This window comes from Saccopteryx bilineata, chromosome 11, assembly GCF_036850765.1.
Source record: "Saccopteryx bilineata isolate mSacBil1 chromosome 11, mSacBil1_pri_phased_curated, whole genome shotgun sequence".
Taxonomy (NCBI): domain Eukaryota; kingdom Metazoa; phylum Chordata; class Mammalia; order Chiroptera; family Emballonuridae; genus Saccopteryx; species Saccopteryx bilineata.
This window is the reverse complement of record NC_089500.1, coordinates 47575409-47591002: the sequence shown is the minus strand read 5'-3', so window position 1 is coordinate 47591002 and position 15594 is coordinate 47575409. Positions and strand designations below refer to the sequence as shown.

At 39.4% G+C, this 15594-nt stretch overlaps 1 protein-coding gene across 1 annotated transcript in view; it reads right to left on the bottom strand.

Annotated features, from left to right (window-relative positions):
* ROCK1 (Rho associated coiled-coil containing protein kinase 1) overlaps positions 1-15594 on the bottom strand; it is a 153819-nt gene that overhangs the window by 18942 nt on the left and 119283 nt on the right. Inside the window, exons 23-26 of the mRNA XM_066247593.1 lie at positions 6624-6789; positions 4730-4823; positions 4079-4167; positions 458-646 (exon numbers count right to left, since the gene is read on the bottom strand). Of these exons, the coding sequence (XP_066103690.1) occupies positions 458-646; positions 4079-4167; positions 4730-4823; positions 6624-6789 (538 nt within the window). The remainder of the gene's footprint in view (positions 1-457; positions 647-4078; positions 4168-4729; positions 4824-6623; positions 6790-15594) is intronic.

Here is a 15594-nt window from a genome sequence, read left to right as displayed (position 1 = left end):
AGCATACAAAAATTAAATTTGACATTTTGATTTCAGAAAAGTGAGTACTGATTAGAGAAAATAAATATAAGTATACCTAATATAGCTTCATATAACAAAATTATTCCAACTATAGTCACTATAATACCAATCATATCTCAATTTCAGTCTGAAACCAAAGAACTAATGGGTAATAGGCAACAAGGCATCTTTCTGTTTTCCAGGATCATGGTTCGTATTGGAGTAAAAATAGTCAAATTGTGAAGAATATAAACCAAAATAGGTGTTTTTACATGAAAAAAACCACACACATTTAAATGATCTAAATAGGGTAATTAAAAATAGATTAACAGGTATATATAATGTATATAATATGTAACAGATATATGTACAATAATATATATAACAGGTATATATAATAATTTAAGAAAATAAATTTACATGTACACACACACACATACACACACACACACCTTACCGCTTGCATGTCATTCAGTTCCTTCTGATGTTTCACTACCATCTGGTTGAATTTCTCTCTTTCTTGGTTGAGTTCCAGTTGTAGCTTTCGATTTTCCTTTTCTTTCTTCCTCAAATCCTGTGTATTAGCTTTCTTTCTATCAATTTTAAAATCTTTTCGATTCATTATTTCTGCCAATTTGTTAACAGCCTATTCAAATATTGAAATGTTATTAGTAAAAACAGTGTAGCCATCCAATTTAAATCTTCACTAAAAATATATTACTGTTTTTACAAAATCAGTGAGCAGAGCTTTTTCCTGTGTATAAAGATTATGATAACTTAATGAAAGGTTGAGATATGATCATTGGTAGAAAAAGTAACAATGATTGCTGACTTATCTCATTATTCAAATGTAAGAACCAGACAAACTTGCAAAAGCCATTTACCATTCAACAATTATTCAGCACTTATTATACTGTATGTAGGTACTCTGCTAAGCACTAGATATAATGATAGTAAATACAGGTATGTCCCAGAGGCATTCTAGTCTGGTGGAGGAGCCAGACACACAAGCATTACAGTAGACTCTTAAGTAAGAAAAAAGAGGTGTGTAAGTGTGCTTATTAGGAGCAGTACCTAACTGAGAGTTGGTGAAGAAGAGAGTACTAAGGACCTGCATACGTGTCCACACATGTGTCTTAAGAGACAAATAGAAGTTGGATAAGCAAAAATAACGGTATGAAGGAGGGGAGACAAAGATCGCCTTGTAATCAGAGAAACCAGTACATAAGCAAAAAGGCCTAAGATAATTTTTGCTTTGGACAAGTAGGAAAGTGGAGGGACCGGGCAGCCTGAGCAGTCCACACTGAGGCTCTTCTGAACGTAAAACGAATGTAAATACAGTTGAGGATAACATATTTTGCCAGAAGGAAAAAAGATATTCAAAAGAAGAACTGTTAAAAAGCATGTGAAATTAGCTACAGAAATTGTAAAACGTAAGTCATGGAATACTGTTAAAAAAAAAAAGAAATCACAGATTTTCCATTAAGACAGAAAAAGACTCTAAACACTACATTTCCATGTAGATTAGGTCCCATCTAGGATGAGAAGCCCTTGAGTAATTTTTTTAATGCAGTAAAAGCTTATTTCATTACATTCATAAATGCCTATTTGTTATTTTTTCTAATAGGGAATCTATTTTTTTTTTTTTACAGAGACAGAGAGCCAGAGAGAGGGATAGACAGGGACAGACAGACAGGAACAAAGAGAGATGAGAAGCATCAATCATTAGTTTTTCGTTGTGACACCTTAGTTGTTCATTGATTGCTTTCTCATATGTGCCTTGACCATGGGCCTTCAGCAGACCAAGTAACCCCTTGCTCAAGCCAGTGACCTTGGGTCCAAGCTGGTGAGCTTTTGCTCAAACCAGATGAGCCTGCACTCAAGCTGGCGACCTCGGGGTCTTGAACCTGGGTCCTCCGCATCCCAGTCTGATGCTCTATCCGCTGCGCCACCACCTGGTCAGGCTCTAATAGAGAATCTAACATATTACAAGAAAAATCAAATACAGAGATATATTATGAATATAGTGGAAAGCCCTTATAATATCACCCCTCTTCCAAAAAAAAAAGAGACCACCTTTTCTGTTACAACCTTTTCTTTTCTTTTAGTTTGCTGAGTGTATACCTTTCTAGACTTTTCGCTATATATAATTAGATTACGTACATATTTAAATTTAAATTTAAATGGAGTCACGCTTTACCTTCTGTGCTGTAACATGCTTTTTTATTTAATACTATTTTATATATCATGGAAATACTATTTCCCCATGTCATTACATGCAAGTTTACTTAATTTATTTTCAGTGTCTCCTTTGCATTCCATTGTATGGACGTGTCACGATTTATCAACAGTGCATTGATAGGTGGTTATTTTTTCACTATTAAAGTATATAAAAAACTTTATGTCCTTGCAAAAGCTGAGTATTTTATCTCTTTAAATCTGCCCATATGACTGTCAAAAGATAGCTAATTTTAATTTCTATTTCTTTTTTTTCTGGGGAGACCAGGGAAGGTGCAAACCAGTACCCGTGGTGTGAACAAAATTAGATGAGGGTGTCGGGCCTTTATAGTGGCTGGTAGCTGGGGCTGAGGATTTGACCTTCACGTCCACTCAAGGATAAAAGCAAGCCAAACCCTTCTTTCCTTTTTTGTTTTTTAATGTTTATTTAACTGATTTTAGAGAGAGAAAGGGAGAGAGTAAGAGAGACAGACAGGAACATCAATCTATTTCTGTATGCGCCCTGACTAGGACTCAAACTGGCAACCTCTGTGCTTCGGGACAATGCTTTAATCAACTGTACAATCTGGCCAGGACTAATTTCTATTTTATTATTGTGGTTGAGCTTTTTAAAAATCTGTACTTTTTCTTTTAATCTCAAATGTCCCTTTTTTTCCCTACTGAATTATCTTTTTCTTATTTGCAGATGCTCTTTATATATTTATCTATATTTGATGTAAATATTCTTCTTAGTTTGTTTTCTTTCAACTTATGTTGTTGTGGGCCCCAAAAACTTACATTTTTATGTTATAAATGTCAATTTTTTCTTCATGCTCTCTGTTTTGTATAAAGGTAAGTAAAACCTTCACTGAAAGATTTTCAACAAGTAATCACTATATTTTTGGAAGATTAGCTGCATCATAAAGGATTACGGAGAGGGAGAGTGGATTAGTGGCAAGGAATCTATTATAAGCATTTAATAAAAAGTAGAAAACATTTACTGTAAAATCAACTGAGGTACACAGTACCTTATGGAGACTTTAAAATATCAGATATCTTTGTAAAATGACAAGATAAGTTTTAGTGTAGAAAAATCTGATCTAGCTGCATCATTAAATACAAAACAAAATGATACATCCACCTCTATAGTTTCTTACTCATTCCCAATTCTTCTCCTTGGTGTCAGTCAAGTGTGTTTTCTTTATTAAATTTTCTTTTTTTAAAATTTATTTTTATTCTTTTTTCTTTTTTTCCAACTGAAAGGAGGGGAGATAGAGAGACAGACTCCTGCATGCACCCTGACCGGGATCTACCCAGCAACCCCCATCTGGGGCCAATGCTCTGCCCATCTGGGGCCTTACTTGCAACCAAGCTATTTTTAGTGCCTGAGGTGGAGGCTCCATGGAGCCATCCTCAGTGCCTGGGGCCAATGCAATTGAACCAATAGAGTCCTTGCTGTTGGGAGAGGAAGAAAGAGAAATAGAGAGGAGGGGGAAGGGTGAAAAGGCAGATGGTTGCTTCTCCTGTGTGTCCTGACTGTGAATTGAACCTGGGACTTCCACATACCACGAAGCCAATCGGCCAGGGCTAAATTTTCTAATTGTCAATTAGAGGTCTTTTATACAATCTCATATGCTTACTACTCAAATGACTAGACAAGCTAGTTTTCTTAACGCAATTGAAATCTTCTTTCCCAAATAAATCTTTTATATTAAGTGAAGAAAGATATTACATTATTTGTTCCAATGAAAAGTTTGAATCATATAACCTCAGTTTTAAGAAAAAGTGCACAAAAAGCAAATAGTAACTTCTGAATATCTGATACTCAAATACAAACTTGGAAAAGGCTGAATACATGTACCTGTGTTTTAAGGGTCCGTTCTGTACTGATGTTCTTTTCAAAGGCAGCCTTTAGGTTATTGATCTCCTCCTCTTTCTTCAATTTAAAATCTGTTAACAGATTACATAAAATGTTATTGTATAGCATTGACTTTAATTTCTGCATGCCAAATCAGCAATGTCCTTAATTATCAAATTTGTATCCACTACAAAGGAACTTCAAGTAACTTCATGAAGATATTTTTTTCAGCTTTACTGAGGTATAATTAACAAATTGTAAGATTAATTTAAAGTATACAACAGGGTGATTTGATAAACAGGGTGGACAAAAGTACACTTACACTTGCAATACAAATAAATACAATAATTAATAAATAATACAAGAATAAACTCATGTATTCATAACTTGTAAACCTACTTTTGCCCATCTCATATATACATTGTGAAAGAATTCTCCCCTCCTTCAGTGAATTAACACATGCATTACCTCACATATTAATTTGCCTTATTTATTTGTTAGGGGTGAGAAAGTTCTATTAAGATAACTCTTAAGGTTACATAAGTTATTCACATATAAAAACAAATATTTCTTAAACCTAACAAATAATATAAACAGTTAAAGATTTACTCTGAACTTATTTAACATTATGCTTTTTAATAAAACTCTACATACCTTCCTCTGATTTCCTCATTTTATCAGTTAGCTCTTCATTTTCTTTTCTTAATAATTCAGTGTCTTTCATTAGCATGCTGTTCAGTTCCTCAAGCTATACAAAGCACACAAAAGTTTAAGCTATAGTCTATTTGCTAGTCTTATATTTAAAGCAATAACCTTAAAAAAATACTTCTCTTTTTCCACAGAAGAGAACAGGTCTGACATTGCTTAACTATAAAAATGCCTGGCTTCTAGCTTAAAATATGTGACAACAATTACATTAAAATAATGAAAAGAGAACTACACTGGAAACTAGAAAATTTGCAGTTAGTTTTCTAGCTCTGTGATCCTTAACAAATCACAATCTGAGCCTGTTTCTTTATCTGAATGATGATAAACATTTAAAAATTTTGATTATCATTATTATTTTTTAAGTGAGAGAAGGGGAGATAGTGAGACAGACTCCTGTATGTGCCTCAACCAGGATCTACCTGGCAACCCCTGTCTGGGGCCGATGTTCAAATCAACTGAGCTATCTTCAGCACCAAAGGCCAACACTCGAACCAAGCGAGCCACTGGCTGCAGGAAGGGAAGAGAGAGAGAAGGGAGAGGAAGATAAGTAGATAGTTGCTTCTCTTGTGTGCCTTGACTGGGAATTGAACCTGGGACGTCTGCATGCCAGGCCGACACACTATCACTGAGACAACCAGCCAGGACCTTTGACTAATTACTTTTAGTAAGGTACTTAATTCATCACTCTGTATTTTATTCAGCTTAATCTTCATAAGAATCCTGTGGAGTAGTACTATTATTTCTATTTTAGATGAAGAATCTGAGGTGTGGAGAAGTGAAAGAAAACTGCCCAAACCATGTCACTTTTTAGGGACAAAGCTGGGATTTGAACCCAGGCCAGCTTAGTGGGCAGCAAACTGCAGCTCACAAGCCACATGTGGTTCTTTGGCCAGCTTAAGAATACTCTAAGTTAATAACAGCCTGACCAGGCAGTGGTGCAGTGGATACAGCGTCGGACTGGGATGCAGAGGACCCAGGTTTGAAACCCTGAGGTCGCCAGCTTGAGCGTGGGCTCATCTGGTTTGAGCAAAAGCTCACCAGCTTGGACCCAAGGTTGCTGGCTTGAGCAAGGGGTCACTTTCTCTGCGGTAGCCCCTTGATCAAGGCACATATGAGAAAGCAATCAATGAACAACTAAGGTGTCGCAACAAAAAACTAATGATTGATGCTTCTCATCTCTCTCTCTTTCTGTCTGTCTGTCCCTATCTATCCCTCTCTCTGACTCTCTCGTCTCTAAAAAAAAAAAAAAAGTTAATAACAATGTACCTACCTATATAGTTTAAGTTTACTGTTGATACTTGGCTCTGCTGACTGAGTTTGCCACCTCCGCGGCTAGGCCACTTGATGGTGGCTTCAAAAGAAAAATCTCTAACTCCTCTTTCTAGAACCACGATCTATTTTAGACTATACTATACATTTCAGAAATAAATAATTGTTTGTAATACTAGTTCTTCTATAATGGATTTGTAAATCCACAAAGAATTCCTCATCCCAAAATAATTTCTCTGAATTTTACAGAATTCTGGCCATAGAATCAGTTTCAATGTATTAAGATATTCAACAAATGAATTTAAACTAAGCATTTCTTCACATAAATATATGAAAATCTATATCCAGGAGGGAAAATAAAACTCAATACATTGAATGAAATTTTAATTCTTAATAACTGTTTTGAATTATATAAACTATTTTATGTAGTTTATAAACTATATCATGAGTACAGATTGACCACTAAATATAAGTAAATAAGCATGCATACACAGTCACCCTAAACTTTAAGATGTAACCTATTCTGATTTAAAACTTTAGTCATATAACTTACCTGACTATCACCACTTACCCGACTAACAGTGTGATCTTTATCTGTAATCTCTTGTCTATTTCTGGAAGCAGCTTTCTTGCTCTCCTGGGTCAATTCAAAGTATTGTTCTTCTAAAAGCCCTCGAGCCAACTGCTCAGACTCAGCCTTTGTTTCTGCTAGATCCAACTGAGTAGCAAGAGTTTCTCTGTAACAGATTTATAAGAGAAATGAACAAATTCAGTTCTTTCTTCCACCTTAATCATAGGCTTAAAAGCACACTTACAGCTTCTTTACTTTCGTATGGTGATGGCCACGAACATTCTCCTGGTTGATGGAATCATTCAAGCTGATATCTTTTCTCAAAGGGTGACAAAGCTAAAAATCAATTCTTCTAGAACCTGATATTTAGTACATCTTATGTCTAACCACAATTACAGAGTCTGAGCCATTCTTAATTTTTAAATGATAAATGCAGTTTATATTTGTTAGTTAAAACAACACAACTTAATTTATAGTTGAGTCTGTCTGTCCCTATCTGTCCCCCACTCTCTCAAAAAAAAAAAACCCAGAAAAAAAGAAAAAAATTTATAGCTGAAAAACTATAAAAAAACTCTATAATCTGGTACCTGCTATTGCACTTAACTATGAAAAGGTAATAAAATAATGGTAAGCAGTTTACTTCTGAAAAGTAATTTGCTGTGAATTTGGAATGGACGGGAAAAGTCACTGGCTTATAAATCAGGAGGCCAGACCTAAGCCCTTATTACCACTAATTGGACACGACAGTAGGCAAGTTCCTTACACTTTCTATAAAATAAGAGTTAAACTATTTTTGAGGTCCCTTCTAGCTCTGAAACTCAATGCGATTATGAAGACTTATAAATAGATTTGCAAACCACTATAAACTATTCTAGGAATGCTTCTTGGGAATTACACTTTAAGACTTTCCAGAATTGACATTCAAATCAGGACCAGATCACTCCAGTTTGCCTGCTCTTTTTTCCCAAAGAGCCCCTCTTCAATAAGCTATTCTGGTCATGATTGTACCCTACACTAGGGCAAAAAAAAAAAAAAGAATATTCATTCATCTGTTCAACAAACATTTATCTGCATGCTACCATGTGCCAAATACTGTTCTAGGAATTAAGGCATGCAGCAGTAATACAATTGCTAACTCCAGAAGCACACATCAGTGAGGTGACACAGATACTTTATAAACAATGAATATACTGTATGCTACAGAAAAAAGGAAAGAATGGTGTTGGAATGAATAATATATAGTTTCCCAGAGAAGAATTAAAAAAAAAAGGGAAGTATGTAATTACTATATAAAACATGGTTACTATTTTATGTAAGGTGATCATCATCTTTTTTTTTTTAAGTGTGAAGAGGGGAGACAGTGAGACAGACTATACTGCATGTGCCCTGATCAGGATCTACCTGGCAGCCCCCGTCTGGGGCCGATGCTCAATTTGACTGAGCTAGCCTCAGCATCCAGAGCCAACGTCTGAACCAACTGAGCCACTGTCTGCAAGAGGGGAAGAGGGAGAGAAGGGGGAGAGGGAGGGGAAGAGAAGCAGAGGGTCACTTCTCATGTGTGCCCCGACCAGGAATTGAACCCGAGACATTTGCACTCTAGGCCGACGCTCTCTCCACTGAGCCAACTTGCCAGGGTACTAGGTAATCATCATCTTTTTTTCCCCTTTTTTTTCACATTTGGGGAAATTGCAGGGCTCAGCACACTTGGAATACAATGAGTAAGTCTCACCCTGGGAAAACCACCTTTATGATCATGGTATCTCCCCTGCCTGATAAGTATGGTAATCATCTTCTAAAATGACATTTGAGAGATATGAAATAAGAAAGTAAACCATATAGGTGAATACATTGTTTAGGTAGAGGAAATGTCTAAAACTAATGCCCTAAGGTTGGTCTGAAGCAGGCATCCCCAAACTACGGCCCACGGGCCACATGCAGCCCCCTCAGGCCATTTATCCGGCCCCCTGCCGCACTTCCAGAAGGGGCACCTCTTTCATTGGTGGTCAATGAGAGGAGCACTGTATGTGGCGGCCCTCCAACAGTCTGAGGGACAGTGAACTGGCCCCCTGTGTAAAAAGTTTGGGGACCCCTGAAGAAAGGTAATGTGAGTAAAGTAAGAAATGGGTGAAAGTTGTGAAAAACACAGTAAGAGAAGGGGGTAGTGGTGGGAGGGAGAAGAACAGATATTATATGGCTTTCTAAAAACAATATAGGGACTTTGGCTTTTATTTAGAGTGTTATATTTTTAAAATTCTGGCTGCTGCAGTAAGATCAGAAACTAAGGGGACAACGGGAGAAGCAGAGATAACAGTAAGAAAGTACTGAAATACGGTAATCAAGATTGGAAATGACATTTTGGATCATACTGGCAAATAGTACAAATGAACTGATCAGATTCTGAACATATTTTTAAGTTATAGTTAGGAGAATTTATTCATGGATTGCATATAGAAAATAAGAATAGCCCTGGCCGGTTGGCTCAGTGGTAGAGCGTCGGCCTAGCGTGTGGAGGACCCGGGTTCGATTCCCGGCCAGGGCACATAGGAGAAGCGCCCATTTGCTTCTCCACCCCTCCGCCGCGCCTTCCTCTCTGTCTCTCTCTTCCCCTCCCACAGCCAAGGCTCCATTGGAGCAAAGATGGCCCGGGCGCTGGGGATGGCTCTGTGGCCTCTGCCCCAGGCGCTAGAGTGGCTCTGGTCGCAACATGGCGACGCCCAGGATGGGCAGAGCATCGCCCCCTGGTGGGCAGAGCATCGCCCCCTGGTGGGCGTGCCGGGTGGATCCCGGTCGGGCGCATGCGGGAGTCTGTCTGACTGTCTCTCCCTGTTTCCAGCTTCAGAAAAATGCAAAAAAAAAAAAAAAAAAAAAAAAAAAAAAAAAAAAAAAAAGAAAATAAGAATAAAAGGAAGAATCTAACTGGGAATAACTTTATTGAAATAGAAAAGACAGGGAGCAGCAGATTAGCAAGGTGAGGGAATCAGAAATTTTTTCTGGAAATATTATATATGATATGCTTATTAAATACTCCAGTGGAGATGTCAGATAGACAGCTGAATACACAAGTAATGGAACTCAGGAGAGAATATATTAGTATACTGATGCTATTTAAAGTTGTGAGGCTGGATAAAAACAAGTAGGGAGTAATCCCTTGGGGCCTCCAAACTTTAAAGGTCTCAGAGATCCAAAGAGGACAAAGGAGCAAAAGAAGTTGAGAAACAGCAGCCAGTTTAATAAGAGGAAAATACTGCATGTGTCACAGAAGCCAAGTGAAGAAATTATTCAAGAGTAATCAATTATGCCAATGGCTGCTGTTAAATAAGGACTGAAAATTAACTTTAGGAAGTCACTGGTGACCATGAGAAGGGTTATTTTTTTTATTTTTATTTTTTTTTGTATTTTTCTGAAACTGGAAATGGGGAGAGACAGTCAGACAGACTCCCGCATGCACCCGACCGGGATCCACCCGACACGCCCACCAGGGGCGAAGCTCTGCCCACCAGGGGGCGATGCTCTGCCCACCCTGGGCATCGCTATGTTGCAACCAGAGCCACTCTAGCACCTGAGGCAGAGGCCACAGAGCCATCCCCAGTGCCCGGGCCATCTTTGCCCCAATGGAGCCTTGGCTGTGGGAGGGGAAGAGAGAGACAGAGAGGAAGGAGGGGGGAGGGGTGGAGAAGCAAATGGGCGCTTCTCCTGTGTGCCCTGGCCAGGAATTGAACCCAGGACTTCTGCACGCCAGGCTGACACTCTACCACTGAGCCAACTGGCCAGGGCGAGAAGGGTTATTATTTTAGCAGAAAGATGAGTGCAAATATCTGACTGAGGAGGGAATGGGTGAAGAAACTTGAAGAGAAATGGTATGTCAGTCTCACGACTTTTGCCACAAAAACAAACAGAAAAATGGATGGTGGCTGGATGTGGATATGCAGTTAAAAGAGGGTTATTTTCTAAGGATCTATTTGCCTGTATGTTTATACAATAGAAATTATTATTAAAAGGAAAAATTAATATAGCAGAGATGACAGAATTATTGGAGTCATATTCTTAAGTAGGTAGCAAGGGATGGGATCAAAGGGCTACTTTTAGGTAAAAGTACATTTTGTCTATTTACATCAACCAGAAGGAAGGCAGGAGTTATAGGTACAGATGAAGACAGGTTAGTAGCTACGGTGGTGAGCGAGAACAGAGGCTCTCAGACATCCAGGAAGCAAGGCCATTTGCTGAGTATGAGGATGAAAAGAGGTTGTTGAAGATCTGAGGAGAGAAGAGAAGATATGAAATAATTGTCTACAAGAGTAGGTGAATTAGTACAGTAGGTAGAGATAAAAAAAATACTGCCACTGGTAAGTGTATGAATACTAGGGGTGGTTCTATGCTATTATTACAGGGCTTCAGACAGATATGTTTTCTTCTGGGGTTACCACTTTGCATCAATTTTTTTTTTAACAGAGACAGAGAAAGAGTCATAGAGAGGGGTAGATAGGACAGACAGGAACAGAGAGAGATGAGAAGCATCATCAGTTTTTCATTGTGATACCTTAGTTGTTCATTGATTGCTTTCTCATATGTGCCTTGACCGTGGGGCTACAGCAGACCGAGTAATCCCTTGCTCAAGCCAGTGACCTTGGGTCCAAGCTGGTGAGCTTTTGCTCAAACCAGATGAGCCCGCTCTCAAGCTGGCAACCTTGAGGTCTCAAACCTAGGTCCTCTGCATCCCTGTCTGACGCTCTATCCACTGCGCCACTGCCTGGTCAGGCTGCATAAAATTTAAAGTAAAATATTGAAGTTATCGTATTTCCCCATGTATAAGATGCTCCCATGTAAGACAAACCTTAATTCTGGGGCCCGAAATTTGAAAAAAAAAATTATATAAAGTTAATGAACTCAAGTTTTATTCATCATAAAATTCATACAACTTCTTCTCATCACTGTCAAAACTCCCATCTACCCATTAGCTTGTCCTCATCTGTGTCTGATGACGAATCTGTCTTCAACAATGAGTGCAAAAACAAGAAAAACTGGGAAATGCAAGTTAAAAATAATCTACAACCACTGTGTAAGACTCACCCAGTTTATAGACCCCAGAATTTTTGAAAAAGGGTGCATCTTATACATGGGGAAATATGGTATACTTTAAAATGCCAGAAAACCTATTTATCACAAATTATACTTCTATCATAGGCTGTGCAATTGTGAAGAGTAAGCAAAAAATGAGATGGTTCATGGTAAAATTATCTGCAACTATTTTCATCCAGGCTTCCTTCACAACTCTCCATAGTAAAAAACCTAAGACCTGTCCTTTTTTATTTTAAGCGAGGAAGCAAGAGAGACAGGAAGGGAGACAGATGAGACATATCAACTCATAGCTGTGTCATTTTAGTTGTTCACTGATTGCTTCTCATAAGTGCCTTGATTGGTGAGGGGCTCCTTCTGAGCCAGTGACCCCTTTCTCATGCCAGCAACCTTGGGATGGTATGTATGATCCCATGCTCAAGTCAGCAACCCTGTGCTCAAGCTAGTGAGCCCGCGCTCAAACCACTCAAGCTCAAGCTGATGAGCCCGAACTCAAGCTGGCAACCTCAGGGTTTCAAATTTCCCAGGTCAATGCTCTGTCTACTGCACCACCACATGGTCAGCCCGAAAAACCTGTCTTTACTAATGTTTAAGGACAATCTCTCGATCACCCTCATCTCCTTAAAGAAATCAATTTGTCAATAATTCCCGATTTTTCTAGATTATAAGGTTATAAACAGGGGCTTTGTTCTTGTTCACTTCTATACTCCAAATGCCTATAAAGGTATCTGGCCAACAAGAAATGTTCAGAAATTTTGTTTTAATCAAAAGAATAGATGTGCAACTTTTGCCACTCTGATTCCCTTCCCACATCTCATTTAAATAGTATCTATATGCATCACTATTTAGGAACTGTTTTCACCAGTATACTGTATTTCCTCACGTATAAGACGCAACCTTTTCTGAAAAACTTGGGGTCTTAATATTGGGTGCGTCTTACACAGTAGTTGTAGATTTTTTTACTTGCATTTCCCACTTTTTCGCACATGTTTTTGCGTTCATTGTTGAAGACAGTGATTCGTCATCAGACACAGATGAAGATAAGCTAATGGATAGGAGTGTTGACAGTGATGAGTTGGATGAATTTTATGATGAATAAAACCTGAGTTCAATAACTTTATGTAATACATTTTTATTCAAATTTCAGGCCCCAAAATTAAGGTGCGTCTTATACATGGGAGTGTTTTATATGTGGGGAAATATGATATCTAACAACCTTAAATACAATGGACCTTCCTTCTTTAAAAAATTTTTAATTAAAAAAAATTTTTTTGGCACTGGCAGGTTTGCTCAGTGGTAGAGTGTCGGCCTGGCGTGCAGGAGTCCCGGGTTCGATTCCCAGCCAGGGCACACAGGAGAAGCGCCCGTCTGCTTCTCCACCCCTCCCTCTCTCCTTCCTCTTTCTCTCTCTCTTCCCCTCCTGCAGCAAAGGCTCCATTGGAGCAGAGTTGGCCCGGGCGCTGAGGATGGCTCCGTGGCCTCTGCCTCAGGCGCTAGTATGGCTCTGGTTGCAACAGAGCAACGCCCCAGATGGGCAGAGCATCGCCCCCTGGTGGGCATGCCGGGTGGATCTCAGTTGGGCGCATGCGGGAGTCTGTCTGACTGCCGCCCTGTTTCCAACTTCAGAAAAATACAAAAAAAAACCAAAACCCCAATTTTTTTTATTTAGTGAGAGGAGGGGAGGCAGAGACAGACTCCCACATGCAACCCAACAGGAATACACCTGGCAAGCCCACCAGGTGGGGATACTGTGCCCATCTGGGGCCCTTGCTCCACTGCAACCAGAGTTTTTTAGTGCCTGAGGCAGAGGCCATGGAGCCATCCTCAGTGACCAGGGTCAACTCGCTCTAATTGACCTTGGCTGCAGGAGGGGAGGAGAAAAGAGATAGAGAGATAGAGATAGAGAAAGAGAGAGAGAGATAGATAGAGAGAGAGAGAGAGAGAGAAGTGAGAGGAGGAGGGGTGAAGAAGCAGATGGGTGCTTCTCCTGTGTGCCCTGGCTGGGAATTGAATCCAGGACATCGTCCACACACCAGCTGACACTCTACCACTGAGCCAATCAGCCAGGGCTAACTTTTCAATTTTTAAATCATTTTTTATTTTTCAATCACAAGTGACATGCATTATTATACTACAGTTTCAGGCATACACCCCAGATATTAGAGATTACATAACTGATTATCCTGATAAATCTCGTACCTAATTGACACCATACATAGTTATTAGAATATTACTGACTATATGCCCTATGCCTATCCCTGTGACTATTCTGTAACAACCAATTTGTACTTCTTAATCCCTTCAGGGTTTTCCACCTCTATCCCCAGTGCCCCTCTCATCTGGCAACTCTCAAAATATTCTCTATATCTATGAATCTGTTTCTGTTCTGCTTCATTGGTTATTTTGTTTTTTAGATTTAACTGTTGATCGATATTATTTATTAACATTTTACTGTTAACATTTTAAAAAATCTTTTCTTCTTCTTCTTAAAGAAGACCCTTTAACATTTTGTGTAATACTGGTTTGGTGGTGAAGAGCTCCTTCATCTTATTTTTTGTCTGTGAAGCTCTTTATATGACCTTCGATTCTAAATAATAGCTTTGCTGGGTACAGTAATCTTGGTCTTTGCTTTTCATCACTTTGAATATTTCTTGCCACCCTTCTGGCCTGAAACATTCCTGCTGAGGAATCAGCTGACAGTCTTATGGGAACTTCCTTGTAGGTAACTAACTGCTTTTCTCTGGCTGCTTTTAAGATTCTTTCTTTGTCTTTAACCTTTTGCATCTTAATTATGATGTGTCTTGGTGTGGGCCTTTTCGGGTTCATCTTGTCTGGATTTCTGAGCCTCCTAGATTTGTATGTCTATTTTCTTCATCAGGTTTGGGAAGTTTTCTGTCATTATTTTTTCTTTCTCTTTCTTTTTAAAAAAGATTTTATTTATTTTAGAGAGAGGAGAGAGAGAGATAAAGAGAGAGAGAAGAGGGGAAGGAGCAGAAAGCATCAACTCCCATATGTGCCTTGACCAGGCAAGCCCAGGGTTTTGAACCAACAACCTCAGTGTTCTAGGTCAATGGTCAGCAAACTCATCAGTCAACAGAGCCAAATATTAACAGTACAATGATTAAAATTTCTTTTGAGAGTCAAAAAAAAATTTTTTTTTTGTACTTTTCTGAAGGTGGAAACGGGGAGGCAGTCAGACAGACTCTCGCATGCGCCCGACCGGGATCCACCCGGCACGCCCACCAGGGGGTGATGCTCTGCCCATCTGGGGTGTCGCTCTGTCCTGACCAGAGCCACTCTAGCGCCTGGGGCAGAGGCCAAGGAGCCATCCCCAGCGCCCGGGCCATTTTTTGCTCCAATGGAGCTTCGGCTGTGGGAGGGGAAGAGAGAGACAGAGAGGAAGGAGAGGGGGAGGGGTGGAGAAGCAGATGGGCACTTCTCCTGTGTGCCCTGGCCGGAAATCGAACCCGGGACTTCCGCACGCCAGGCCGATGCTCTACCACTGAGCCAACCGGCCAGGGCGAGAGTCAAATTTTTTAAACTTAAAGTATATAGGTAGGTACATTCCTTATCGAGGTAGTGCCTGCATGTGGTATTTTGTGGAAGAGCCACACTCAAGGGGCCCACGAGCCACAGTTTGCCTACCAGAGTTCTACGTTGATGCTTTATTCACTGCACCACCACAGGTCAAACCTGACATTATTTTTTAGAATAGGTTTTCAATTTCTTACACTCTCTCTTCTCTTTCTGGCATTCCCATGACGCAAATGTTGGCATACTTGAAGTTTTCCCAAAGCCTCCTTACACTATCTTACACTCCTTACACTATGTTTTTTTATTATTTTTTCTTTTTGCTGTTTTAATTGGGTGCTTTCCTTCCTTATATTCCAAATTGCTG